Raw genomic sequence first — 25,497 nt, forward strand, 5'->3', positions numbered from 1 at the left:
ACAATCAATAAGCAGGATCCAGGCCTCGTGCGTGATCTCCTGCCCTTCCCGACCCCGTCTCTGTGGGCCTTTCTCTCTCCTCTTTCTCATTTCATCTCCCCCTTCCTTTTGCCCTTTCTTTACCACCTCTCTTCCTCGCTCTGTTAAACTGTTCTTTTGGTGTCTTGCAGGTCCCCTCTCTCCACCTCACTCCCTCCTTTCCTCCTTCTCTACCCTCTGTCCGCCCCTCCCCCATCATAGCAGGTGGAGGTGGGTACTTAGATGGCCCCTGGTGTCCAGAGATCTGAAGGGAAGGCAACCTCCCTGCACTTACCTCTTGGTCTCCTAAGACCAGTGCTTCCTAAAGGCCCCCAAAAGTCTGAGGGGGAGCAGGGTGGGGGAGGCACCCTGAAGGGTAAGTGGTTCTCAGCTGGACATCAGTGGCCCAGCACAGAAAGGAAGGATCTTCTCCTATGTAGGATACTCAGTGACAGGTGTCTTCACAACCCCCTGGACCCCCCATGGAGGGAGAGGTTGAAGATGATTTGGTGGGGGCAGGGGAGGAGTGGAAAAGAAGGGCTGGAGGAGTCCAGGAGGAGCTTGTGCAGGAGGAGAGGAGCACCCTTTTTAGGGAGGTGGTGAGGAGGCTAGGTGACTGGGGGGGGGGGGGAGTGCTCTGGGTGCTTGTTTGTATGCAAGCAGAGCACGCTGTTGTGGAGGGTGTGCGGCCCAGAGTCTGTGCTCTGTGTGTCGTCGGCCATTCATCGCCTGTGACCAAGCATGTGTGCGGGCATGCATGCCTCTGTGAGCATGTGCACAGGCTCGGCCGAGTGTGATTTCGTGTGCCCGGGTCTAGGAGCACATGTGTGCATACGTGTCGGCGGAGCGATGTGTGCGTGCGCGCGCCCCGGTGCCTCTGTGGCACGTGTATGTCTCGGTACCCAAGTCCGTCCACCTCCCAGCGGGCACGTGTGTTCCGAGGGGTGCGTGCAGGGGTGGCGGTGATCACACTCTACACGCTGGACCAGCGAGCACTAATGGGGTTCGTCCAGGTGGGGTGGGGGGAGGAGGAGGAGAGCGGCCTCTCTCGCTGGCCTTAGTCCTGTTCAATTATTCAGCAGGGCCCCTTCTCTGGAGGGGGCGGGAGGAGGGCGCGCGCCCAGGCGCGGGGGAGGGGCAGGGCGCGAGCAGAGGAGAGGCGAGCGCCGAGCGGGCTAGCCAGGTGCCGCGCGCAGGAGCTGCCCAGCGCCGCCCGCAGATCGGGAGCCGCTTCGGTCCCTCCGCCCTGCCCCCCCCCCCCCGCCCCGCGCTCCCCCGCCCCTCCGCTCTCCACTCCCCTCCTTTTCTCCCTCCCTTCCTCCCTCTTCCATCCAGCCCTCTCAGCCTCTGCAGCAACACTCCGCTGCCTCCATCTCTCCGCCGGAATCTCGCAGGCTCGCGCCTTTCCTCTGCTCAGCCCCGCTCCCCTTCTCTCCTCTCCCCTCCTCTCCTCTCCTTCCAGTCTCCCCTCACCCGGATTTGCCTCCCTTCCCCCTTCTTCCCCCACCCCCTCCCTGGCCGCTCCCTCCTTTCCCCCGGCCTCCGTCGGGCAGCAGCGGCGCGGCCGGCTCTGGTCCCCGTCGCTCTCCCGCTTTCCGGGGAGCGGGGCCTCGGTCCTTCTTGGCTCCAGCCCCCTCCCCCTCCCCGGCCCGTTTTTTCCGCAGGATTTCCCCCGCTCTCCCTTCCCTCCCCTCCCTCTCTACCCGGAACCATGCCCCCTCCCCCGGGCGCTTCTCCGGGTTTCTGAAGGCCCTCTGCGCCGCCCCGACCCCGCCGGGATGCGGGGAGACCCCTAGCTCCTCGCGATGGACCCAGGCGTCCTGGACCTCGGCGCTGCCGCTCGGCGGACCCCGGATTCCCCGGCGGGATCCAGTTGATTTCATTGGCTCCGGACCGAGGCTCGGGCTCTGGTTTTTCCTTCTTCTGTTCACCCCTACCCCCCTCCCGGGGCTCGGAGCCGGAGGGGGGCTTCGCGGGGCTGCGCAGCCCCCCGTCCCCGCCCCCGGCCATGGGGCTGTGAGGCGGCCGCCCCCGGGCCGAAATGCCCCCCGGGGGGAGCGGGCCGGGGGGGTGCCCGCGCCGCCCCCCCGCCCTGGCCGGGCCCCTGCCGCCGCCGCCGCCGCCACCTCTGCTGCCGCTCCTGCTGCTGCTGCTGCTGCTGCTGGGGGCGGCCGAGGGGGCCCGAGTCTCCTCCAGCCTCAGCACCACCCACCACGTCCACCACTTCCACAGCAAGCACGGCACCGTGCCCATCGCCATCAACCGCATGCCCTTCCTCACCCGCGGCGGGCACGGTAAGTGGCGCCGCTGACGCCGGCCAGCCGACGGGCCCCCGGGGCCTCCGGTGTGCGCGGCCCTGGCCCCCACGGGCCGCACCCCAGCCTGTGCGCGCCGCGGCCCCTCGGCTTTGCGGCCGGCACCCCCTCACCTCCCATCTCCAGCTCCCTTCATCCCAGCCCCACCCTCTCCTCTCTCGCCATCACTCCCCTCCTCTCCATCTACCCCTCCATCTCTGTCTCCACCGCTTTCATTCCCTGCTTCACCTTCACCTCCTTAGCCTCCCCACTGGCTTGTTATCACTTTATTTCTGCACTCACATCCCCTCCCTATCTCTGTCCTTTCATCTTCTCTGTCAATTCCCACTTCCCCATTCCTCTGCTCCTTATAATTTCCCCACCCGTCTTACCCCCACCTCTGCCTCACCCTCACCTTCCCAATGCTGGCCCACTGCTCTGTGCCTCTTTATCTTCCTAGCTGTGGTCCTCCCACAGTCTCCGTCTCACCTGTGCCCCATCTATCATCTCTGCCTTTGACTTGTCCCATTTTTCATCTTTCACCTCCTCATATTTATTTTGCCACTGCACCTCCAGCAACCTTCTCATCTTTTCCCCATTACTGTCCTTTCATCACCTCCCAGTCACCTCACTCTGGTCTCCCATCATTGTTCCTTTCAGCTCCTGTCCCCCTGATCCCCCCACACTGCTCCACCCTGACCTACCTCCACCTCTGATCGCCATCGCCCCACAACCTCAGTTACACCCGCACTCCTAAGTTATGCTCCCCCATCACTCCCCATCACAAACTCCCCTTCACCTCCCAGGTCAGACCTCTGTCACTTTCCACTTACTGTCATCTCTTATCTCAGTCCCTCCTCACCTTCTGTCTCAACACCTACTTTATCTCCCCTTTCCGATCCATCACCCTCCATTTCTACTTCTTATTTCTGTCCTTCATCTCCCCCCACCCTAGGCCCCTCACCACTTCCTATCTTCAACCCCCCATGTTCTCTGTAGTCTATCTCTTCTCATCTCTGTACCCATCTGCCCCCTCTCTGTCCTCCATTCTGTCTGTGCTCCCATCACCTCCTATCACTGTTACTCCATAACTTTCAGTCTCTGTCCCACCCCTTACTCCCATATCTGTCCCTCTTCACATTTCTTCTCATTCTTTCTCAACCCCATCACTTCCCATCTAAGTCCCCCCTTCACATCCCATTTCAGAGCACCTATCACCTCCCATCCCAGAGACTCATCACCTCCACTCATCACTTCTCTTCTCTGTATTCAACACCTCTCATCTCTGTCCTCCTATCACCTTCCATCTCTGTGCCCTCCCTCTACACCCCCCGCCTTTCTGTACCAGTATCACCTCCCATCTTGGTACTCTAACATCTCCATGCTCCTCTCACCTTACATCATTGTACTTTCTTCAGTTCTCACTCTGCCCTCTTGTTACCTCCATTTCTGAACTTAACCTTCCTCACTTCCCATGTCTGTCTAACCATCACCTCTCATTTTTCTAGCCCATGTTTGTTCCTCTGTCATCTTCCATGTCTACATTTTCATCTTCCCATCCACGCCCTCATTCCCTCCCATTTCTGCACTCAGTCTTTGCCTCCCCATCATTGTTCTCATCCGTCCATCCTTGTTTCTCAATTCTTATTCCTCCACATCACCTCCAATCTCGTTTTCCTTTTTCAATCCTCTTTCCTTTTCTCCAATTTCATCTTTACCTCCTTTTGCATGCCTCTATTCTCCTTTCCTCCAGTTCTCAGGAGCAGCCGCTTCAAACCCTTTTCCTCATCCCTTCCATCTCGCTTCTACATGTAATTTCTGTCCCAGCTGGGTGCTCTCCATGCACCCTCCAGCTTCTTTCTCTTCAACTCCTTCCTCACTTCACCCCACACCTTGCCCCTGATCTTAACTCCCTTTTCCTTCCCATAAACTTTCTGTCCTTCTTTACCTACCCCCCTTCATTGTCCTCTTCTGGCTCTCTTGAGGCCCAGTGTTGCTTCCACAGGGGCCCAATAGGACCTGGTCTTTTTGGGCCATGAGAAGAGGCATAAAGGTGTGAGATAGAAAAGGGGGGCAGGCACACTGGGGAGAGGCATGGCCAGGAGGGGAGAAGAGGAGGTGAAAGAGGAAAGGAAGGTGGGCATCAGTGGCTCAATGGCAGAGTGCATGCCTGAGCCAGGTTCGATTCCCAGAGCCTGCCCATGCAAAAAAAAAAAAAAAAAAAAAAAAAAAGAAGAAACAATGAAAGGAGAGAGGAACTTCCCAGGGAGGACAGATGGATTAGAAGGCAAGAAGGCCTGGTGGCTGGAGAGTCAGAGTAAGGTTCAGTGAAGGAGCTGGACTGAGGAATGCAAAGAGCTGAGGGCAAGGAAAAGAAATGGAGAGAGCATTGGATGGGGGCAGAACCTATGGAATTTTGGTGTTGGGACTGCCTCAGAGATGGCCAACCCCTTGTTGTGTGGAGGAGAATCACTGGCCAGTGATTGCCCAGTGGCACAGGGTGGGAGAGGAGGAACTGAAGGGTGCTGCAACAGGGGCAGCAGAAGGTGGGAGATGTGGTGGGGGAGCATGTGAAGGGGAGCAGTGGGGAGAGGAAGGAAGAGGGTCAAAGGAAAGATGGAAGAGTAGGGAGGAGGCCACCTGTCATGGCTGAGCTCTACCTCTGCTCACCTAATTCAGAGGAGGAGGGGAAAGAACAGACTCCTCTTGGGGTCGCCCATTTGGTTGGAGGATGAGGCGAGCTTGGGAGACTTTTCTGGACCAGGGCTTCCACTCTGCCAATCATCTCCCTAACATCTCCCTGGGTGAAGGGACCTCTCCTTGGGCACCTGCTTCCCCACTTCCCTTCCCTTGGGTTCTTGCTGTGTATCTCCTTGCTTTTGTCCCTACACCCTTCTCTTTTTCCTCCCCATTTCCCCTTCCATCCCCCAACCCCTCCTGTTACATAATGCCCCTACCAACCTGCCAGACACTGGTCTCAACACTCTTGCACCTGATGGCAGCCTGGCACTGGGAAGACCAGCACACCTGCGCCCTAAAAATGGGCTGAAGGGGTGACACCTTCCTGGTCCTTGATCCCAATCCCTGTTTCAGAGTCCTTGAGAATCCTTCACCATCCCCAGCCTTCATTCTGAATACCCTGGGAAGCCAGGAATGGTGGGGGAGGGGTCAGTCTCAGCCCAGTTCTGAGTCAGTAGCTTCCAGAGGTTCCAGGCTCATCCCTCCAGTGTTCAAAGGGGCCTGGTGTTTATTTTGATGCTGGATATGGGTGTGCTTACCTGCATTTTTTACTGGCTGGTTTATGGCCAAGTATGTTTGGGGTGAAGAATTGAGGGAATGTTGTTCTGGGCTTCTAGATCAAGAGAGAGCTGAGCCTGAGCTCTGGTACTGGTGACGGTCCCCCTTTGGGCAGTGAGGGTCCATATACAAAGAGCTTGTGTGGGCCGTGGGCTCCTGGGACCAGGTGTTGTTGGATTGTGCAGGGCGTTTTATCTAGAGTGACCAAGAGGATTTTATCATGACTTCTGACTCTGCAGGGACAGAGGCAGAGAGAGGGTCTGCACAGGTATTTTTAACCACAGGCCATCCACGCGTGGGTGCTGTTTTTACATGGGATGATTATTAGGCAGGTAACCGTTATTAACCATTGGTTCGGTTTTTTTTTCTCAAATGCAGGTGTGTGTGGACTGAATGGAAGATTCTTTATCATTTAGGGTGTTTTACTGGATCAGTGAATTTCTGGGTCTAGGAGGCTTTGAAGGGACTGTGAGGGCTGAGAGTGCCTCGGGGTGGTGGGCACCTGGAGCTGCAGGGTTTTGCACACCTCCTGAAATGTTATGCCCCATTTAGCTCATAAGCTTTTCCTAGGGAGGAAAAAAAACTGGTTTAGATCACTCTTGGGCAACCTCTTATTCTGGAACCTTTTCTGGAGCTTTTCAGAGGTTCCAGATGTGGTGTGGTGCCCTGGGCTCCATGTCTTCTAGAGAGCCAGCCCAGGCCTTCCCCTGCCAAGTCTGGTGGTCCCTGCAGAAAACTGCTCGCCCGGGTGAGAGGGGCCTCTGGGGCAGGGCAGGGCCTGGCGGAAGCTCCGCCCCCTCTGCCCCGCCGCGGTCCTCGCCTACTCGAGCCCTCTGCGCCCCCGGGGCGGGCGGGAGCGGTGATGCCGGGGAGAGATATGTCTCCCCAGGGTAATTACTGTCGCCCCAGTCCAATAAACCATTCATCCTTCACCTCTTCTGCCCAAGAATGGCTCTCCGGCCCGATCCCCCCCCCCCCCCACACACCCCAGCAGTATAATAAACGCCCTTCGGCTTTAACAGGCCCGCCCCAGCGTAATAAACTGGCTGCGATGTGAGAAGATCTGGGTAATAAATCCCAGGGGAGGCCCTGCTGAGCAGGCCGGGTGTTGGTGAGTGGGGCTGCGGCCATGTGTGCCGCGCACCTGGGGGCTGGGTGGGTGGGGTGTCGAGCACCTGTCCCGCGGTGCCAGCCGCTGCCCTTGCTCGCGGAGCGCCTGCGCCTGCCTGCAGGGCCGCCTTTGTGTGCTCTCCGCCGAGCTTCTGGACTGCTTTGCGCCTCCAGCCTGCGCGTCTGCCTCTCCACTCGGGCTCTTTGTGTGCAGCCGGGTGTGTCGGCTCCCGTGTGGGTGTGGGGTCTGGGCGTGCGTCACCGGGTGAGTGCGGCCAGGTGCGTGAGGCCGGCTTGGGATGTGTCTACCGGCCCTCTCTGGGCGGGACAGGGCTCTCTCTGGGAGGCTGTCCCTTCTGGGTTCCTGGCGTGGGAAAGTGAAAAACGGTCTTCTTTCCCGACCGACCTGGGAGGTCTGGAGAGGGCTCCAGGGCGAGGGCGTTTCCATCCACTGCTCTGGAGGCCGATCAAACCCCTCCTCTGACTGAGGGTCCCTGGAGCCAGGGGCCAAGAGGAAGCAGTTAGGGGAGGCACGGGAAGGGGTGTGCTTGGACGAAGGTCAGCAATTCAGCTCCCCTGGCCCTCCCCACCTCCCAGATTTGGACGTGCAGCTTGTAAGTGGAGGGGGAAGGGAGGACCCTGGGTATCACGGTAACCATGGCAACAGCCAGTTTTCCAGAGTGCTGCAGTGTTGGGAGTGAAGAGACTGTTAACCGGGAAGAGGCCTGCCGGCTCCTTCCTCCAGCCTGTCCTTTGTAGACAGGTGACCCAGTAGGGAGGGGGCAGGGTGCGCCGTGAGAGCACCCCCAGAGAAAGAGGGCCCCTGGGCCCAGAATGGGCAGAGCTCAGTTCCCTCTGCTGGGGGATGCTTTCCCAGCCACAGGCTGTTGGGAGATGCCCATTCTTGGACGTTTCGGTGGTTGTTTCCTGCCTGTCCTGCTTCCTGGGGGGGCTCCTCTTTCACTCTCTGGCCCTGCCAGGGAGGTGGAGGGCACCGATGGTGAGCCCTTTTGGGGACCAGCAAGTGGACTCATGGCCCCTCTTCCCACAGCCTCAACCCCACCGGCCTCAGCACCTCACTGGTACCCCCTTCAAGGCACTCAGGAGGACCTCTCTCCTTTAGGGGCTGAAGGGCTCCTTGGGGTAGTGCCCCCTTAGTCCTGATTGTCCTGAGTCCTTGGGGCAAAAGACCCCTGAGTGCTTGGGGGGACCCAGCCCCAGCTTGACCAGCTCTGTGGCTACCCTGGTGAGCACTTTTGTTCTTGCCCCCCAGCATCCGAGCTCCCCCATCCACGGCTCCTGACCCGCTCCAGGGCTCTTCCATCAGCCAGGCCTCCCCTTCCTCTCCACCTGCTTGAGGCTACTGTCCTTGGGCTCCATCTGCCTCTCTGTTTTTCTCTGGATAAGCCTGTCCTCAAGCCCCTCTCCCCTCCTGAAGTGCTTAGAGAGGAGTCATTAGAGGCTAATTATTTAATTAAACATTTTATGAATCTCATCTGCTCCATTTATGTTCTAAAGAATGGCAGATAGTTGTCTTCCTTCCCTTCTCTGAAGGCCCCAGAGTCCCAGTTCTCTAGCCCTCCCGGACAAGTCTCCCTTCCAGGAAACTGGGTGGCCGGCCTCCCACCCCCACCCCCACCCCCACCATTAATCTGCCCCCACTTCCCCCACCCCCAGGGAGTTCAGTCAGCCGCAGGAGGGAACATGGCGACTAATGGGGTTTATTTTGGGGCTGGATGGTTAGGGACCTCACACCCGCCCCCAGCAGCAGCCGGATCTCAAGGAGGAGAGGGAGATGGGGAGAGAGGGTGGGGTGGGGGAAGGTGAGGAGAGGGAGCCTTCATCTCTGGCTCCCACTCTCCTGCTTTCTCTCACCTACACCCTTCTCTGTCCCTATCTGTCCATCTGTCTCTGCCTCCTTCCTCCTCTGGCTGTCAATCTTTCTTGACCCAGCCCCCCACGTCTGTCTCTTCCTTCCCAGGCAGGGCTCCAGGACCCCCACTTTCAGACTGGCCTTGTAGTCTGGTGGAGCAGCCCCCTGGTTGGGGATGGAAGCAGGGAGTCTGGGCAGACCAGGACCAGGAAGATTTCCAAGGGCTTGGTTGGAGGCTGGGGGGCGGGGGGGGGGGGCAGTGTGCAGATGCTGGAGGGGTGCCAGCCTGTGGGCTATGTGAGTCAGAGCTGAGCACAGTTCCTGCTCATCTTCCCGCCATTGCCTGGGGCTTCTATTTTCTTTGGTGCCTGCTTAGTGCCAGCCCCAAAGAAGCACATGCCTTGAATTTGTCACTTCTGCCAGCCCCAGGAGAAGTCGATTTGGTCAGGACTAGTGCCCCTGGGTCTTTCCCATTTTCTCAGTCTCCCTGCAGCCTCTGGGCTCCCTCTCTGCCACTCTGTTACCTCTGTTTTGCTGTAATTAAGGCTGGAACTCCTTATGAGGCATCTACATCTGTCTGCGCGCGTGCGGGCCCTCACCCAGGCGCGCGTCTGCATACTCCCTAGGGTTGCAGGCCTGGTGGCTGCAGTGGGCCTCACACCCTAAGCCTGGTACCCCAGTGCTCTGAGGACCTGCTGGTCTGCCCTCCTGATGTCTTCTCTCCCCCTTTCCTTCTCTCGGCAGCTGGGACCACGTACATCTTTGGGAAGGGGGGAGCGCTCATCACCTACACGTGGCCTCCCAACGACAGGCCCAGCACGAGAATGGACCGCCTGGCCGTGGGCTTCAGTACCCACCAGCGGAGCGCCGTGCTAGTGCGGGTGGACAGCGCCTCCGGCCTCGGGGACTATCTGCAACTGCACATTGTAAGGACCCCAGCCGCCACACTGACCCTGCCCTGGTCCCCGGACCTCTCAGTCCCCTCACTGGCAGAGACCCATTGCCTCAAATCCTTCCTTCATGCAGAGCTCTCAGGATCTCTGTTCTCCCATTCCTGGAGTGTCCTCCTCAGTAGTTCTCTTCTGAGACCTACCCCACTCTGTTATGGAGATGCCCAGAGCTGTCCTATCAGCTGCCCACTCCTTGAGACCTGAGACCTCTCTTGTCTTCTGACTTTCTAGTCTAGTCAAGAACCTCCTTGGGCCACCTCAGCCATTCTCACGCAGCCATCAGGAATGTCCCCACCTTGGTGACTGCCCCTGGGCTGCTTACCCATTCATACCAGAACCTCCCAGGGCCACCTATTGGGTCCTAAGCATTTCCTCCACCCCAGAGCAGCCCACCTTGTTTTTCTACTTTGCCGTTGCATTCTGCCCCTGCCCTGCCTTGATCTCTTCCTGCGACTTCTGCCCCCGTAACCCTGCTGCCCTGACAGCTCATTGCTCCTCTGCTCCTCTACTCCTAATTGTTCACTGGCCTCTGGGCCTAGTCCTGCCGGTCTGATCTCCAGTCTAGTCCACCTTGACCGCTGGTCCCACCCAGTTCTGCCTCTGTCCCTTCGCTGCCTACCTCCTCACTGTGGACCTGGCCCTGACTGGGCCTGCTCCCATTCCTGACCCCTCTTCCTTCCCAGAGCTTCCCCTTTCAGGTCTCCCACCATACCCTCTGCTCCTAACTCTAGTCTCCAGATGGCCCCTTTTCTTCCCTAGCCCTTCCCAATCTTTTCTCCTCCCCTACCCACTTCCCCATGACCTCTAGCCTTGCCCAGTTTCATCTCAGGTATTGGCCTCTCTCCTGCCACCTCCCCATTACATGAACTCCTATGCCTCTGACTTCAAGCTCCACTTCCACATATACAGCCCTGTACAGCTGCTCCTTTCCTGCTTGAATAGACTGCCCAGGCTCTGTGTGCTGGGGACCCCTGGGCTTTAAGAAGAGTTGAGCCAGAATGGAAGGGAAGAAGCTCAGGAAAGGTTGGCGGGTCCAGGTTCTGGCCCTTCCCATCTTGTCTTCTGGGATGAAAATGTGGCTGCCAGTTCTTCTGTATGCAGAGCTTCTTAGCATCCCATGTCGGCACCCCTTCCCCCAGTATGGCTGGAGGTGGGGCAGGAAGATGTGAGGAGAGATATCCTGTGGGCAGAGCAGAGCTGGAGTGGAAGTGGCAGCTGGAGGCATGATGGGTGGTGGAGGCTGGGCAGGAAAGCGTATAAGAGAGGGATACTTGAGAAGGCCTGGAAGCTCCATGCCTGTGTGTGAGTGAGACAGACAGGGCCTCTAACTGAGTGACAGCCTGTGTGTGAGACAATATGTGGCTGTGCTAGCATCTAGAACCGCATGTATGGCAGCGTGGGGCTGGCATGCCATGACTGCGTGGCAGAGACCATGTCTTTCGATCTCTGAGTGTGTCTCTATTTGCATTTCCATGCAGAGTGGAGTTTGCTGTATGTCATCACCTTGCTCTGTGTGTCAGGGTCTGACCGTTGCAAGGTGTCCTCTTTCCACAGTTAAGGAAAGGGAGGCCAGGCATGGCTTGGAGCAGAGGGCCTGGGCCTGAACTCTAACTCTGCCATTGCCTTGGTTAGTCCTTGGGCAAGCCACCTCCTGTCTCAGTGCCTCAATTTCCTTGTCTGGGTTGGAGCACAGTAGGAGTGTGGTGCTGAGAGTGTCAAGTGAGATACTGTGTACCAGGCACTGGGGACACTGCCAGTCTGAGGGAGGCACATACTCAGCATTCGCGAATGTGGAGATAGGCTGTGATGAGCCAACCCAGATGGTATGTGTGTGTGTTGTCTGTCCACTGCTTTCTCTGTGCCTGTTGGTTTAGGAACCAGGTCCCCCGGTGCTAAGAAAGGGTAGGGGGCTCTGGGTGTAGGGTATGGAGGGATGAGGCCTGGTGTCTGGGTGCTGCAGAGGGCAGGGGAAGGTGAAGGCCTGGCTCCAGGATGGGGTGAGCCTGGCAAGGGTGGGGGGGGGGCTCTGGAGGAAGTGGGGAGCCCTGAGAGAGGCCAGCTTGGAGAGGAGAGCTGGGCACCAGATGGGCTGAAGCCCCGTGGGGGCAGCCCCTACACCCCCACCTCCCCTGGTGACACATCAGCTCCACCACGGCGTCATTAGCAGCTCTCAGAAAGTGGGGAGGCGGCAGCAAAATAAGAGAAAAGCAATTTGACGTTTCTAATAAAGCGTCGCTCCACTTTGCCAAATTAATTTTGACTCCCATAATTATTTGCTGTAGGAGCGGTCTCGTTCTCCCCACCGCCGCCTAATGAGGTAATTGGGGAATTAGGAATTAATGACTTTAGCAGAAGTGACAACTGACTTCACGTCTCCAGGAGCGGCTCTGGGGAGCTGCCTTCTCCCCCGGAGTGCACAGCACTGCTGCCTCTTAGGAAACCCAGGTGTCCTGCTCCTCAGCTCTCAGGCCCACCCGGCCTCTGCTGGCCCCTCTCCCAGACTGCATTGGTTCCTGGCCCAGCAGCACAGCCGTCCATCCAGGAGGCTGATGCTATTTTTGGGGGATATTATTACTAACAATAGCGAGGCGCAGGAGTGATTCTCTGCAGGCAGCAGACACCAGCCCGTCTCCCTGGGGATGTGCTCAGTCTGTGCCTGGCGGATGGGTGGGGCTTGCCAATACTCTGTGCTAGGCAAGCTCAGCCTCAGTTTCCCTTCTTTACTGCATCTGAGGAGGGACACTGCATACATGGTAGAATCTGCTTTCCCAAGTTCTAGGAGGGGGAAACTGGACCCACGGGAGGGCAAGAGATAGGGGTGGGTCTCCACGTGCCCCCCAACTCTTTCCTCAAAACTTGACTCCTCTCTGCAAAAGCCAGATCTATGTTGAGGCACACCAGCCCCCACCCCCGAAGCTACAAGCCTCTCCGCTCTGTTAGTTCTAAGAGAACCTGAATGGATTCTCTTCCCCTGGCTGGGCTGGGACCACCTTTCAGGAAGACCCCAGGGGTGTAGTTTGTTTCCTTGATGGGCTGGGTCCCTGTGGCTGTGTGATTGGGGGCGGGGGTGCGTGAGCCTGTGTAAATACCTGTCCTGAGTGTGTGTGTGGAGGGTGTGGGGGGGCGGCCTGGGAAGGAGGGCGTGTTACTAGGAATGGGAAGGGCAATAGAAGGGGCTCAAGTTCAGGACCCAGTGGTCCTTTGCTGGCTTCCGTAGACCACCCCCATGGTGGAGAAGGGGAGAGGCTTCTCTCAATGGCTTCTTGGATTACCTTCCCTACCTCTCCACCCCTCTAGTGTTTACCCCCAAGTTCTGAGAGTCAACATTTGCCCAGTCTCATGGACCGAGGTGGAGAGAGCAATGGTTTTGGAGTCAAGTCCACCCAGGGTTCAAATCTGGATTTCCCGTCATATGAATTGTGAGATTTTAAAATGTTCCTTGGCCTCTCTGAGCCTCACTTTCCTCCTCAATAAAATGGGGATGCTATGGGCTTCCTTGGAGGGTGGCTGTGGGGACTGAATGAGATCATGTGTATAGAGCATCCACCCTGGGTCTGGCCCATTTAGTGGTTCAGTGACCCTCTCCCTCTCACTCCAGCACCAACCATGGATGTCTTCCTGGGCTAGGTTCTGGGTGGCTTCTGTCTCCACAGAAGGGTTCTAACATGTAGGGTTTTCCCTCCTTCACCAGGCCCTAGCCATCCTCTGCCTCTCCCTTGTCAGCCCTATTCCATACCCTGATCCTCCATGCTCACCTTTCCTTAGTGAATCCAACATTGTTTACCCTGGGTCTCTTCCCATGCCCATCACCCTCATATACACACACAGACCAAAGCTCTTCCCCCATCCTGCAGAGGGGCCACCCCCACACTCAGAACCTGACCTACTTCTGGCCAATAAGCTGCCAGGAGAGGCAAGCTGATGCCTTGGTGAGGGAGCTCCAGGGGTCTGCTCACCGCTGAGTATGCAGGGGAGCAGAGGAGAGGCTGAGCATGCAGGGGAGAGGAGGCTGAGCATGCAAGGAAGTGGAGGGGAGGCTGAGTTTTCAGGGAAGGGGAGGGGTGGGGTGGGGAGGCTGAGCTTGCAGGGGAGGGGAGGCTGAGCTGGAGGACAGCGGAGGCTGAGATTCCTGGGGAGGAGAGGAGAGGGGAGGCTGAGTATGCAGAGGTGCCGAAGCTGAGCAAGCCGAGCAGGGGAGGCTGAGTATGCAGGGGAGGGGAGGAGAGGCTGAGCATTCAGAGGAGGGGAGGGGAGGCTGAGCATTCAGAGGAGGGGAGGGGAGGCTGAGCATCAGAGGAAGAGAGGCTGAGCTTGGAGGAGAGGGGAGGCTGAGCTTCCTGGGGTGGAGAGGAGAAGGGAGGCTGAGTATGCAGAGGTGGGGAGGCTGAGTATGCAGAGGTGGGGAGTTTGAGCATGCAGAGCAGGGGAGGCTGTGCATGCAGGGGAGGAGAGGGGAGGGAAGGGGAGGCTGAGCATGCAGAGCAGAGGAGGCTGAACTTGCTGGGAGAGATGAGGAGCTGGATTTTCTGGGAAGGGGAGCACTGAGCTTACAAGGTAGGGAGGGGGGATAGGAGTGGTCAGACACCAGGCTGTCTTCTCTATTGGTCTTCCCTTCGGCTCCCTCCCTGTCCCCCATGCAGGCCACTCTGTGGTCCTTCCTGTCGGTTCCCCAGTTTGGTCCTGGTTGTCTCTGGGGTCTGGCTCAGTGGTCCTTGCTCAGGCAAGTGTAAATATATGTGAATATTCTGGGCAAACCGAAAGGCAAGAGGCAGGTGTGGCGCGTGGAAAGGGCGCTGGGTCCAGACTTTGCACCTCTCGCCATGCTTCCCCTAATTTGAGCCTTAGATTATTCTTTTGTTTGCATATGAGAGTGCCAAGCCCTGCCTACCTCTTTGAGCAGTTGAGAGGTTCTAGCGAAGGGAAAGGGGAGTGGCAAAGCGGCAAAGTGCCGCGGAACTGGGCGGGTGGTGGTCCCAGGTGGAGTTCTAGAAGGAGGGACCGGTAGCCTGCGGGTGAGCGGCAGCTCCCTCGCGGCCGCTGACCTCCACCTCCCTGTCCCCAGGACCAGGGCACCGTGGGGGTGATCTTTAACGTGGGCACGGACGACATTACCATAGACGAGCCCAACGCCATCGTGAGCGACGGCAAGTACCACGTGGTGCGCTTCACTCGAAGTGGCGGCAACGCCACCCTGCAGGTGGACAGCTGGCCGGTCAACGAGCGGTACCCGGCAGGTAGGCGGCGCCGGCCTGCAGAGGATGCGCGGTGGGCGAGGTGGGACGGGCCGGGCCGCTGGCGGCGTCTGATAGGAGCGCTGCCTCGGCAGGGGCGGGGCTAAGGAGAGCTTCCGGCGGCTGGTGGGGCGGGGCTACGAGAAAAGCTTGTAGGGGCGGGGCCAAGGCGGGACCGGGGGTGGAAGGACCAGCACCCCGCAGAGCTGAAAGGAAAGGTCGGGATTTGCGCGTTGTGGGGGAATCTGTCAGCTGGGATGAGGGGGCGAACTGAGAGGAACCAGGGTGTAGTTTGGGGATGGAGGGAGAAGAGAAGTGGAGGCAAGAGAGTGATAGAGAGAGTCTGCGCCTTTGAGGAAAGGGTGATTGAGAAATGGGGGTCCAGTCGAAATTCCCAGGCCGCTGCAGAAACGGCGGAGGAAAGATCCAGAAGTAACAGAATCTGTCTTGGCAAAGAGGCTGTGCTGTTCTTAAGGACCAGGGTCTTTAAAAAGAGCAAGTCAAAGACCCATGTGTGGAGATTGAAATAAAGGCAGAGAAGTAGCCAAGGAGACCCAGAGAAAAAGGATTCAGTGTCTCAGGGAATAAGGCATATGGTGAAAGGGAGAGAGAGAGATGGATGACACAAGAGTGAAAAATAGGATCAAATGTGCACAACAAACCTTCATTGACCACCTCCTAGGTATCAGGTCCTGTTCTAGGACAGAGGTGGGCAGGACACAACTCCCACTTGCAGTGTCTCACAGTCAGGTGGGGGGCTGGAGCAATGCAGACAGGCAGACCTGCTTTAACAGTGGGCCAGCTGTGGTGAGGAATGGGTATGAGAACATGAGAGAAAGGAGGAGGTAGAGGTTTTGCAAAATACTGAGGGAAGCAGAGAAGAAGTGCCTCAGAGAGAGAGGAAACCAGAGGGGAATTGATGGGGAGATGTGAAAATAGTGCCTGAGACATTTGCAGAAACAGAGGCAGCTCCAGGAGAGATGCTGAGAGATAGATGGAGATGCTGACAGGCAGACCCAGCCAGGGAGAGGAGAGGTAGACAGAGCCTCAGGAGGAAGAGTAGAGAGCCCAACCAGGGAGCTAAAGACGGGGGTGGGGGATAGCCTAGACTGCAGGGGAGAACTACAGAAGCAGGTGCTAAGGTCCAGGCCAAGCCACACTGCAGTCTCACTCAGAGACTGGCTGAGAAGCAGAGAGAGCCCCTGCAGACTAGGCTGAGCAGGAGGAAGAGAAGCTGCCCCTGTTGACCCACAGGGGCATGGGCAGAAGGACAGTGAATGGTGCAAGTGTGCGAACCCACATGGGCCTTGTGATACAGGAAGAAATGTGGTAGTTCAGGCTCATAGCTCACAACCATACAGGCACCTAGGCATTCTCAGGCAGCTCAGGAGATGAAGAAATGCTCATGGCCTAGAAGAAACACAGAGGCTGAAATATACGTAGACCAACCCATTGCACAGAGAATTGCAGACATCCATGTGATCAGACAGACAGACACACATGGAAACAGCTCACAGAGGGATGCCAGCCGACACCAAGGACAAGGGCACGTGTGAGGTCACTCAGACACAAATGCCCCCTGTGCAGTCACCCCTACCCCTGCCCCACAGACATAGACAGACCAGGCTGTGTGGGTGTGACTGCCCTCTCTTAAATGCATACACCCCAGAGCCATCTCGGTGGCATGATAACATTAGCTTGTGCTGGTCAGGGCTGGGCCGAGAGGGCATAAAGAGCTTACCTTGTCAAGCCAGGACCTGGAGCCTTGCTGGCCAGATGCCAGGTTTGGGGAGTTACGCCTGCTCTCCTCTGCTCAGGGACCCCTGGCTGGGGGTGTGGATCTTGACTGTTCCCCCACCCCCACTACCTCCAAAAAGCAGGGCAGCCTAAGGGGCTGGTGGTTGCTGTATGCAGTGTGAGGGCAGATCTACAAAGGCCAGGTTAGCGGTGTGCATGGGCCAGAGATGGGGGGCCTCCAGAACCTCAGGGAGACACAGCTCAGGGATCTCCAATCCTTAGGGCTGGGGTTTTAATCCTGGATCTATTACTGACAAACTGTGTGACCTTGGATGAGTCGTTTAACCTCCCTGGATCTCAGTTTCCACCCCAGGAAGATGGGGAAAAATGCCTAGCTCACAGCCATACTGTGAGGATTCCATGAGACAATATAGGAAAGTGCTAGAAGAGCATGTGTAGTGGAGGCAGTCCAACCACAGAGTCTTTGAATGATTATATGTTCAGCCTCCAACCAACAATGCAGATGTATGCTCCTCCCTCCTCTCAGGACACACATGCAGACTATCCCACTGCACATGGTCCCTGGGGTGCCTCCTGCTCCCCTGCCTCTGGGGCCTCTGCAGGGCACTCCCCTTTCCTCACTTGACTCTCTCCTAGTCAATTCATTGCTCCAAGTGGGGTCATCTTTGACCCCCTCCCAACCCATCCCCTACAGTTGGGTGCTCGGGGCTTACCTGTAGCAGAACACATAACACCACTGGTCACGTGTCAGCCACCCCCTACTGGAGGGGGCTCCTCATGGGCCTAGCACCAGGAACAGAGCAGGTGCTTAAGGGACATTTATTGAGTGAATGACCCACTGAATAATCCATTTCAGCTTAAACACAAGGGTCCTGAATCTGATGGGATGTCAGGGTCTCGTTGACTCATAAGCACCTAAGGGGGGGCATGGTACATGCAAATGTGAGTATGCGGATGTGCACACTCACAGGGTATGGGCACAGACAGACCTGGGCTCAGATATCCCTGGGCAGGTGTGTTCACCACCATGCACATGCATTGACCAGTGCCTAGGTGGTTTAAATAGGAATAGTGTCCAGATTCCCAAAGGAGGCCATCTCCATGTCTACTGCTGGGGACAGGCGTCATCTGTGGCCCATGGACATTGGCAGGACACACAGATCCTCCCAGGGCCACCAACAAACCCCGTTTTGCACAGGCTTCACACACACACACACACACACACACACACACACACACATGCGCACGCACATCCTCCCTCCCCATGGGCTGGAGAATGGAGAGTGAGAGGAACAGGTGGGTGTCCAGATGGGTAGCTGAGGACTGAGAAGAGGGATATTGGGAGTGGGGAAAGGCTGAAGGAGAACGGCTATGGTGGGGCTGGTAAGGTGAGCAAGTTGGGGAGCGGGGTTGGGTCCTTAGGGCAGAAAGGATTTGAGAAAGAGGGGAATCTGGGTCTGGGAAGGGAGAAGTCTGAGGTCTTGAAATGGAGCTGAGATAGGTGTGGAGAGCATTTCGGAGTGGGGCCAAGGAGGGAGGAGGGGAGGCTGGGGGGTGACTGCGGGGAAGGGGCTCAGGGAGGAGGAGTGGGTGGAAGGGGAGGTGAGATAGGAGGCAACGCAAAGGGCCATGAGAATGCTGGAAAGCAGGTAGGGTTCTGAGGGCTGCTGGCCACGATCCCACACAGGCACTAAGTCCTTATATTACCTGTAAGTGTGGCAGGTGGAAAGGAGGGAGCTGGGGCCCTATGGAGTAGGCAGAAAGTGCCAGGGTCGGTTTGGGAGCAGGAGGTGTGGTGGTATAAAGCTGGGAGTGAGGATGGAGGATAAAGGGTTGAAGTGCCTTGGAGAAGAGGTTTAAATTTCACTGTTAAATGCGTGTGCCGGGTGACCCCCCCAAGCCCCTAAATGCCGCATAAACCCTGCTTAACCCATCCCTCCCCTCTAAACCACCCTCTAAACGCAGTAACCAGCTGGGCCAGCCCCTAACTTAAACCTGCTAAATGCCCCTCCCCTGCCCCAATACCCCACTTTGGGTTGGGGAAGTAAGGGGGGGCCTCAACAGCTTGACCACAGATAAACCTGTTAACCTCTGACCTTTGACCTTCCAGCTGCCTTTCTTTCATTCACTTTCCTTTTCTTCTTTTCCCCTCTATTTTTCTTTTGGTTGCTTCTGCCCCCAGGGTGGGGCTGCTCTGGATGGGGCGCCCAGGGTGGGGGGTGGGGGGTGGAAGGATGGGAAAGAAGAGGGGCCCGTGTTTCCTTTCCTGGCTTTGGTGGACCTCCCCCCTCTTTCCGTTGGATGTTGCTGCTTACTCTGAGTCTCCTAAGAAATGAATAATTACTTTTCTAACTCCTTTGGACTTCGCCGCCTGAGAAACCTACTGTCTTTCTAAACTTTTCCAAGGAAACTTTGATAACGAGCGCCTGGCGATTGCTAGACAGAGAATCCCCTACCGGCTTGGTCGAGTAGTAGATGAGTGGCTGCTCGACAAAGGTAATTAACCAGAATTAATTAATTAATTAATTAATTAACTTTTAAAACACTATCTTAAAGGTGCAGAGCTCTCTCTTTTCCCATCCATGCCTTCCCCACCCCCGAGGGAAGGGAAGAGTGGCCATCGGAAGTGTTCTCTTCCAGTTTATAGTCGAGGAGGGCCTGTGTATTTTCAGAGGGGTGGGTTTGGGGGGAGAGCGTTTATTTTCTGAGAGGAGGGAGAGTCTTCATTTCCAAACCTGGGATGAAGTAGGCTAACCCTGACATCCATGGCCCCAGAACCTCCCCTGCTCTTGCTAAGCTGGTAAATCACAACCAGGGTAGGGGTGCTGAGTGGGCAAGCAGGTTCCCCCACCTGAAGCCCATCCCAGGGGTTTTGTGAGGGGAGAGTTGAGGGCTGCTGCGCACTTAGAGGCTGGAAGTCTTCAAGGAAGCAGGGCACGCACTGCAAAGGATCCAAAGCAGGAAGCTTCCCCGGGCTCACCCAGGAGAGAAGGGAACAGCAGGGCCTCAGATCCTACTGGGAAGGCTCCAAGAGGGCCTGGGGGCTGCAGTCTGGAGTGGGCCGCTTTGTTCCAGAAGTTCCCTTAGAAGTGTGGTAGTACGAGGAGAGACTCGAGGGCATAGGGAAAGAGGAGATGGGGTTTCTGTGCCTGTTGGGCTGCCGAGAAAGAGTAGACTCAAGATAAGGTCCGCACATGGCCAGGTGCTGCTGGGGGTTGGAGAGAAGGCTTCTTGTCACCAAGGGAAGTTGGGGGCCAAGGGCAAGGCCATCTGCAGTCCTCCCATTCCCTTTGGAGGGGGGCGAGCTCTGTACCTCTAAGGCTAAACTCTAGGGGGGATTAGAACTGTTAAACCTCCACTTAACCAGCTGATAACTGTGCTTTTAAATGGCCACTGGGGCCTTCCCCAACTAAAACCCCCAAATGTAACTTCCAACCCCCAACATGGCCAGTGGGGAACTAAACATGTTGATAACCAGATGTGATAAATCCACAACAGGACAAAAAGTTAAAGGGACTGTAACAGACATCGCTAAAACCTACAGCCCCCAGCCATACTGGGCTGCTCTCTCCAGCAGGGCGAACTTTAACCCTTTGAGGAATTCATGGTAGGTGGGAGCAGGGCAGGGGCCGCAGAGTTTGCTAATTTGTGTGTGGCTCCATCGCCATTACCCTCCTCCCTCCCCGGAATCGTAGAGGCCAAGGGAGCAGCCTGGGCTGAGGCTGGGACAACTCTTGACCCCACAGAGTGGGGAAAGCTGGGCAGTCCCTTTTGGGGTGGGGGGTGGGGAGACGTGTGGTCTAGATGAGGCAAGAACTCAGGCTTGTGAGTTCACACCTTCTCTTCAGGCCTCAATTTCTTCTAGAAAATGAAGGATTGGGCTAGATCAGCATCTCCCAAAGCATGGAATGGGAATCGACTTTCGTGTGTCCTCCGTCAGCTGCTTTCCCTTCCAGAACCTCAGTTCCCTCCTTGATAAAACAGCCTCCACCCCCACCCCCCAGGAATGTTGTGAGAATCAGTTGAAACAAAGGGCGGAAAGCACTTGAAAACAAGCCCTGGACATTCTTGGAGGGGATTATTTTAACATCAGTGCCCAGCAGATGGTAAATGTTCAATAAATATTTATTGAATGAATCAATTACCCAGTTCCAAAACATGTTCTTTAAAACACAAGTCTCATGAGATGCTTCACAATAAAGGGTTTTATGGTAAAATAAGTTTGGGAAATGCTGAATTTTGTTTCTTCTTCCTGGAGATTCACATGCACATTAGTTTCATGAAGGCTCTGAGAAGTCCCATGAGAAACGTGTTTGTTTCCAAAACTCATTTGGGTCACTGCAAACCTTGTTCCGTGTATTTTTCTCATAATTCTTATGCCTTGGAACATGTTGCTTTGGGAAACTTTGGATATCGTGGTTCTCCAGGGCCTCTCCAGGGCTGGCATTTTGGGATTTTGCCCAAGGCAGCCGTTCACTAGTCCTGGCCTCTCTGGGCACCAGCTCACCCGCCTGTGACAGTGACGTTCCCCCTGGTCTGTGAGACACTGCCTGTGGGGGCCTGGGCATGCGAGACCCAGGGAGGTGACTGCAGTGAGTGTCCATCCCTGGTCGTCTCCTAGCCTGGATGAAGGAGGTCAGGGTCAGTGGGAACCTGGGCTTGTCCATGGTGGGATGGTGCTGGAGGAGGAGGTGAGGTGCTGAGGAGGAGAGTGGGGAGAGGCACCAGTGGCCGTTCCTTGTCCAGAGGCCACATGGAGGGCTGGAGCATGCAGGGACCTGGTGTCCCAGAGAACCCATGTTTCCAGCGAGGATGTGGGTTTCACGAGTTGGACTGTCCTCAGCCTGGGTTTGGGGGCAGGGCTCCAGTCACCTAACTCTAAACCAGATCTTTAACGAGGCACTAACCAGAGGCTAACAAGGGCTAAGCCAGGTCTTAAACCCCCCAGCGCCAGCAGCTCAAAGTCTGGGGGACAAAGGAGCAATGCAGGAGTCCCTCTGCCCAATCCCTCCCCTGCAAAAAAAAAAAAAAAAAAAAAAAAAAAAGCCGACACCAAAACCAAAGTTAAATCTAAACTTAAACATAATAAATCTCTTTTCTAAAAACCAAACCAAAGCAACAAACTCAGAGGGTTAAACCGACCCCCAGATCCACTAAAATCAAACAGCACAGCCAAACCCCACCCAGGTGGGAATTCTGAGGTGTCACTGCTGAGCCAAGAGCAAGATTGAGCTGGAGTGGATTATTTGGCTGTCAGCGAGCGAAGCAAGGTCCCTTTAACATTTTCCATCTTGGGGCTTGCACGTCCTGGTGGGGAGGCAGGCCTCTGTTCTCCAGGGCTTGAGCCATGGGCAGTGACTGGGCCTTGGCCAGGCGGGGAGAGAGGGGACTGGGGTGGGGGACCAAGGGAGCAGGCTAAGGTGGGGTTGGGGCGGCTGTGTGGGGCACCCACCCTCAAGCACTGTGGCGCCTGGCTCTGCCCTCCACTCTCTGCCCTGACTTGCACTGACTCCCCTTCTTGGCCTGCTGTCTCCATCTGTCTCTTTGTCTCTTGGTCGCCTCTGTCTGTTGCTTCCAAGGGCTCCTTGGCTTGGGGTCGGACAGTGGGAGTGGATGTTTGGGGAAGCAGAAGGGAGAAGAGGAGATGGGATCAAATCGAGGGAGAAAGAAGAGGGGCCTTGGCCCTGGGGGCAGGGGAGGAGGGGCTCCGGGTGGGGTGGGAGGCATGAGCATGGTGGGGAGAGGGGGCACCTGTCTCCCTTTCCCCAGCCCATGTGTGCCCTGAGGACTCTTGCCCTCTGGGGTACCCCCGGCTGGGGCTGGGGCTGACAAGGACTTTCCCTTTGGTTGTCTGTCCCTTCCTTATTTCTCCCTCCCTGTGCCCCACGCCCCTTCATCCCCACTTGCTGGCTTCTTGTCTGGCTCCTCTTTCGTCCTCTTGCTGGTCTCCCCCCCACTGCCTGTCCCTTCTCTGCCTGTCACCCCCTCCCCCCAGGCCGCCAGCTGACCATCTTCAACAGCCAGGCTGCTATCAAGATCGGGGGCCGGGATCAGGGCCGCCCCTTCCAGGGCCAGGTGTCCGGCCTCTACTACAATGGGCTCAAGGTGCTGGCGCTGGCCGCTGAGAGTGACCCCAATGTGCGGACCGAGGGCCACCTGCGCCTGGTGGGGGAGGGGCCGTCCGTGCTGCTCAGTGCAGAGACCACGGCCACCACCTTGCTGGCCGACATGGCCACCACCATCATGGAGACCACCACGACCATGGCCACCACCACCACGCGCCGGGGCCGCTCCCCTACGCTGAGGGACAGCACAACCCAGGTGAGCCCCTGGGGTTGGTGGGCAGGGGTGCAGGTGAGGGCCTCGGGCTGGCAGGTGGGGATGCAGGTGAGGGCCTTGGGCTGGCAGGTGGGGATGCAGGTGGGGGTTTTGGGCTGGCAGGTGGGGTGCAGGTAAGGGCCTTGGGCTGGCAGGTAGGGGTGCAGATGAGGGTTTTGGGCTGGTAGGCAGGGGTGCAGGTGAGGGTCTCAGGTTGGGCTGTAGGGATGGGGGTTGGCTGGGCATTGGGGCTGATATCTGCAAGCAGTTGGAGTGCCCAGGTGTTCTAGTTTGCTAGCTGCTGGAATGCAATATACCAGAAACGGAATGACTTTTAAAAAGGGGAATTTAATAAGTTTCTAATTTATAGTTCTAAGGCTGAGAAAATGTCCCAATTAAAACAAGTCTATAGAAATGTCCAATCAAAGGCATCGAGGGAAAGATACCTTGGTTCAAGAAGGCTGATGAAGTTCAGGGTTTCTTTCTCTGGAAAGGCACATGGTGAACACAGTCAGGGTTCCTCTCTCATCTGGAAGTGCACATGGTGAACACGGTGTCATCTGTTAGCTTCTTCTCCTGGCTTCCTGTTTCATGAAGCTCCCTGAGAGGCATTTTCCTTCTTCATCTCCAGAGGTCGCTGGCTGGTGAACTCTGCTTCTCGTGGCTATGTCGTTCTTCTCTGCTCTCTCTGAATCTCTTTCTCCAAAATGTTTCCCCTTTTGTAGGACTCCAGTAAACCAATCAAGACCCACCCAAATGGGTGGAGACATGTTGTTACCTAATCCGGTTTAACCTCTCTTGACTAAATCACATCATCCAGGGAGACGATCCAATCACAGTTTCAAGCATACAGTATTGAACAGGGATTATTCTACCTTTATGAAATGGGATTTTGGTTAAAACATGGATTTTCTAGGGAGCATACATCCTTTCAAACCAGCACACCAGGTGAGAGTCCAAGGGCTCTGGTGGCGTCCTAGAGGCCTCTGTCTGCATCCTTCTTGCTGTGGCAGTGGTGAGATGAGGGGGTAAGGTCACCTTTGAGGAGGTGGTGGTGTACTGGTGAACAAAGGTGCGGTGGATACACCACCATTTCCAGGGGGACTATTTCCAGAGTTGAGATGAATTTGTGCCCCTGCCAGACCAGGGAGGACCACTCTACCTACTAGGGATGAAATCTGACTTGGGGGAAGGGAATGCCCCCCACCCAGTGAAGCCTGAGCCCAGAGCTCTTGGTGGCAAATGGGAGGTAGTGGGCACTGCTCTGGACAGGATGCAGAAGGAAGACTGGTGGGAGTCACCCTCGGTGGTGGGCAGCCCTTGTCTGGAGGCTGCTGGAGGCCAGGAGCTGCCTCTCCTTGTGGCTGGGATCCCTGCCGTGGGTCCCACCCTGCCGCCCCTTGGCCTTCACAAGGCCTCTGAGCAGCCACCACCACCTGCAGGCCCCATTGTCTCCTGGACTGGTGGTTCTAGGGGGACTGCGTGCCAGTGGCCCCCAGCTGTTTTATCCTTCCCTCGGGCTTGCCTCACTTGCTCAGGTGCTCTCCCTGGGTCAGGTCAAGCCAAGGGATTTGGGTTTATCTTCTTCACTTAGACCCAGGGGAGGCCTGGAGGGCACTGCCCCTGGGAGCTGTGCTTTTGCTGGGGCAGGGCAGGTGTAGAGCAGGTGTAGGTTTCCTGCTGGCCAAAGCCACTGTGTGCAACATACTGTGGCTGCCCCGAGCCAAGTTTTCTAGTTGCTGCCCCCAGGGTCTGCTCTGGCTTGTGAGTCCGGAGAGGCTCCCACCTGGCACCCGTGGGCAGTCTTAGGCTTTGTCCCCCATCCTGCCGCGGTATCACTGCCTGGGGCTGTTGGGCTCTAAGCCTGGAGCTACCACACTCCTCCCAGGCCTGGCTTCAGCGTCTCCCTCACTCCTCTCAGGCCTGGCTTCAGCGTCTCCCTCTGAATGAGGGGTGAGTTCCATGGGTCTGGGTTGGGACCTCTGTGGGAGGAGTGAGGTTTGGGACTGGACAGGCTTATCCAGGTGGCAGAGACAAGCTAGAGCCTATTTTAGTTTCCTCAGCTGCTCAAGCCGATTCCGTGCAGTGGGTCGGCTTAAACAGTGGGAATTTATTAGCTTACGGTTTTGAGGCTGGAATGAAGTCCAAATCAAGGTATCATCAAGGCGATACTTTCTCCCCAAAGACTGGGGTGTCCTGGGCTGGCTGCCGGTAATCCTGGGTCCCGGGCTCCCCTCTCACATGGCAGCCTCTCCCAGCTTCTCTCTTCCCTTCTGGGTTCCCTTAACCTTCAGCTTCTTGCTTCTCGTGGCCTTTTCTCTGAGTTTCCTTGTGCTTTTAAAGGACTCCAGTAATAGGATTAAACCCCATCCTGAGTGGGCTGGGCCACACCTTAACTGCAACAACCTCTTGCAAAGGTCCTCCTCACAATGGGTTCACACCCACAGGAATGGATTCAGTTTAAGAACTTGCATTTCTGGGGTACATACAGCTACAAACCACCACAGTCCGTCAGTTCTGCCTTTCCTGGCCTTGGCCCTAGGGAGGGGGGACCACGTGGGGAAGCGCCTGGTCTCCAGCTCCTGGGGGAGCAGGGCTGTGCAGGCCAGTTGGGGGGGGGGTTGTGGCGACTTTCCGGTTGGAAGGGG

The 25,497-nt window shown here is 56.8% G+C and overlaps 1 protein-coding gene across 12 annotated transcripts in view; it reads left to right on the top strand.

Annotated features, from left to right (window-relative positions):
- Positions 1 to 25,497, top strand: part of NRXN2 (neurexin 2) — a 100,032-nt gene that overhangs the window by 61,589 nt on the left and 12,946 nt on the right. For 7 of the 12 annotated variants that reach the window (XM_077115834.1, XM_077115836.1, XM_077115842.1 and 4 more), the window contains 4 exons: positions 9,337 to 9,518; positions 14,605 to 14,776; positions 18,938 to 19,027; positions 22,527 to 22,852. In XM_077115834.1, the coding sequence (XP_076971949.1) occupies positions 9,337 to 9,518; positions 14,605 to 14,776; positions 18,938 to 19,027; positions 22,527 to 22,852 (770 nt within the window). Of the gene's footprint in view, positions 1 to 2,059; positions 2,313 to 9,336; positions 9,519 to 14,604; positions 14,777 to 18,937; positions 19,028 to 22,526; positions 22,853 to 25,497 lie in introns of those variants that run through there. The other 5 variants (XM_077115838.1, XM_077115840.1, XM_077115845.1 and 2 more) reach the window with 3 other exon arrangements.

This window comes from Tamandua tetradactyla, chromosome 9, assembly GCF_023851605.1.
Source record: "Tamandua tetradactyla isolate mTamTet1 chromosome 9, mTamTet1.pri, whole genome shotgun sequence".
Lineage (NCBI taxonomy): Eukaryota > Metazoa > Chordata > Mammalia > Pilosa > Myrmecophagidae > Tamandua > Tamandua tetradactyla.